The sequence below is a fragment of the Pterocles gutturalis genome, unplaced genomic scaffold (genome assembly GCF_000699245.1).
Source record: "Pterocles gutturalis isolate BGI_N339 unplaced genomic scaffold, ASM69924v1 scaffold17157, whole genome shotgun sequence".
NCBI lineage: Eukaryota > Metazoa > Chordata > Aves > Pterocliformes > Pteroclidae > Pterocles > Pterocles gutturalis.
This window is the reverse complement of record NW_010115722.1, coordinates 763-3,314: the sequence shown is the minus strand read 5'-3', so window position 1 is coordinate 3,314 and position 2,552 is coordinate 763. Positions and strand designations below refer to the sequence as shown.

General features: G+C 62.1%; 1 protein-coding gene across 1 annotated transcript in view; it reads left to right on the top strand.

Annotated features, from left to right (window-relative positions):
• Positions 1-745: 745 nt before the first annotated feature.
• ZNF687 (zinc finger protein 687) overlaps positions 746-2,552 on the top strand; it is a gene marked incomplete at its 3' end in the record, with an annotated part of 2,262 nt that continues 455 nt past the window's right edge. The window contains exon 1 of the mRNA XM_010075287.1: positions 746-2,552. This exon is cut by the window's right edge and continues 455 nt beyond it. Within this exon, the coding sequence (XP_010073589.1) occupies positions 761-2,552 (1,792 nt within the window).

Below are 2,552 nucleotides of genomic sequence, written 5' to 3'. Positions count from 1 at the left end.
AATCCCGGGATTTCTCACCCAGCCGGCAGCGGCAGGAGGAACATTATTCCCTTTGTCTCCGCCGCAGCCATGTTTTGAAACCTGTTGCCACGTCTCCCCTCAGCCTCCTCTGTTTTTCCATCCTTTGCTCCCCAGCCCACATGTTGGAGGTCTCTTATCTGCATCTTCTAGTTACCATCTGGACGCCGTCCTTGCGAGCCGTGTCCTGGCGCTGCTGCCCTTGGGCCGCTCTCGCTGCCGCGGGGGAGGAAGGACGGTTCCTGCGTCGTTTCGTGCGCCGCTGAGGCGCGTTCCCCTTGCCAGCCGTTCGCTCTCTCTGCAGCTCTCTGCTCCCCGCTCGCGTTCGCCGGGTGACTCGTTGCAACCCGCCGATCCTCTGCCGCAGAGCCGTTGCCCGTCCTCAGCTCGTACGCGCGCGGGGAATTGCTCGGTGCTCCTCGCCGGGCTGCGTCCCGCGGTCTCCAACGTCCCTCCCAGGGCGCTGGGATCCTGCTGAGCTTTCTGCCGCCCTGGCTGGGGATCCACAAATGATCCGCGAACAAACGACGCGAAAAAGGCTGAGAAGCCTCGTGATCTGCCCGTGGGCTGGAGTTCAGGGGGAGGGCGGCGCGAGGATTTTGTGCTTCGTGTGGGGCTCGGGAGCAGCAGGTTCCCCTTGGTGTCTGAGCTCCGCGTCTGCAACGGCTGCGTCCGCGTGCCCAGGGGACGGCGCTAACGCTTCTCTCTTTGCTCTGTTGCAGACTCTGCCGGATTCCCCATCATGGGTGACATGAAAACTCCAGATTTCGACGACCTTCTGGCGGCTTTCGATATTCCTGACATCGACACCAACGAGGCCATCCATTCCGGCCACGAGGAAGCCGATGCTCACATCAAGCAAGTCCCCGGGGAGCCGGGACCCCCTGACCATGTTCTCCCTCACACCGACATCACTGCCGTCAGCGTCATCGTGAAGAACACCGTCTGCCCCGAGCAGCTCGATGCCCTGGACGGGCGCAGCAAAGACGGGCATGTCATCGGGCCCCGCTTGCTGCAGAATGGCTTCGGGGCCACCGAGATGCCCAGGTCCCCCAGCTCCAGGTCCGTGGAAGCTGTGGCGTCCTCCAACGGGGAGTGTTGGGTGAAAGAAAAAGGCCCCAAACCCCTGGATATTTTCTCCCATTTTAGCCCCGATCCCAACGAAGACAACGCTGCCAACCTGATCGACAGACCCCGGGAGTGTAAGCCGAAGGAGAAATCCCTCGCCGTGCCCGCCCTCTCCCCGTCTCCCACCCCGTCGCTGGACTGCAAAGAGCCCCTGGGAGAGAGGACGGAGAACCTGCCGCCGGCTTTCCCCCCCTCCTTCGAAACCAGCCAGGGCGGAGGCGCAAACGGGTCCCCTCCCACCATCGCCTGCATCAAAAAAGAGGAGTCCGACTCGGAGGAGGTGTGCCACGAAGCCAGCCCGAAGGGTTTGGCTGCAGCCTTGGGTGACAGTCCCTTGGATCACCTGAAATCCGTCACCGTTCGCTACTCCACGGATGATTCTCCCATCGCGTCCTGGCCCGGTTCTGACCCGAACCTCGACAGCAGCACCAGCAACCTTCCCGAAGTGAAGCGCTCACCCGCCAGCCCGCAGGAGCCCTTCTTCAAACCTTCCTCACCGGTGGTGCAGAGCCCCAGACTCCCCGCTTCTCCCAAGCAGCTGGACAACATCACCCTCAAGGAGGAGCAAGAAGTTCTGGAGAAGTCGATGGGAAGTCCGCAGAGCATGTCTAGCGGCGAGGAAGAGGAGGAGGAAGAAGACAACAACAACGATTCCCCTTCTTCCAATTCCTCGCGACCCCTGAAAGTGCGGATTAAAACCATCAAAACGTCTTGCGGCAGCATCACCAGGACGGTGACCAGGGTCTCATCGGATTCGGAGCTGGGCTCCACCAAGGGGCCGGCGGAGCAGAGCTCTCAGGACACCTCCCTCGAGGGCGCCGGCTTCTCGGCGTCGGCGGAGAAAGAGGAAGGGATCGCGCTGGAGGTGCCCAAGGAGAAGATGGAGCTCTCCAGCCCCTTGAAAACCATCGAGGGGCCAAAAATCGTCAGCGTTCAGCTTGGCAACGGCACCAAGCTGAAAGGGACCGTCCTGCCCGTCTCCACCATCCAGAATGCCAGCAGCGCCATGCTGATCGCCGCCAGCGTGGCTCAGCAGAAATCCGTGGTGCTGCCGGCAAAGCCGGGCAAAGCCATGGCCAAGAACATCATCAACCTGGTGCCGCAGACCCTGCCCAAGGCCGACACCAGGACCAACATCAGCACGGTGACGCAGACCACCACCATCACCACCACGGCCAACCAGAAAGTCAACGGCACCACGGCGGTGAGGGTGCAGCCGCAGAAACCTTCGCCGACCATCGCGGGCACGGTAATTTCCAGGAGCCAGTCCAGCCTCGTGGAAGCCTTCAACAAGATCCTCAACAGTAAGAACCTTCTGCCGACGTACAAACCCAACCTGAACCCTCCGGATGACGCCAGCCTCGCCCTGCCTCCCTTCGGCTACCGCTGCTTGGAGGGGGGGCCAG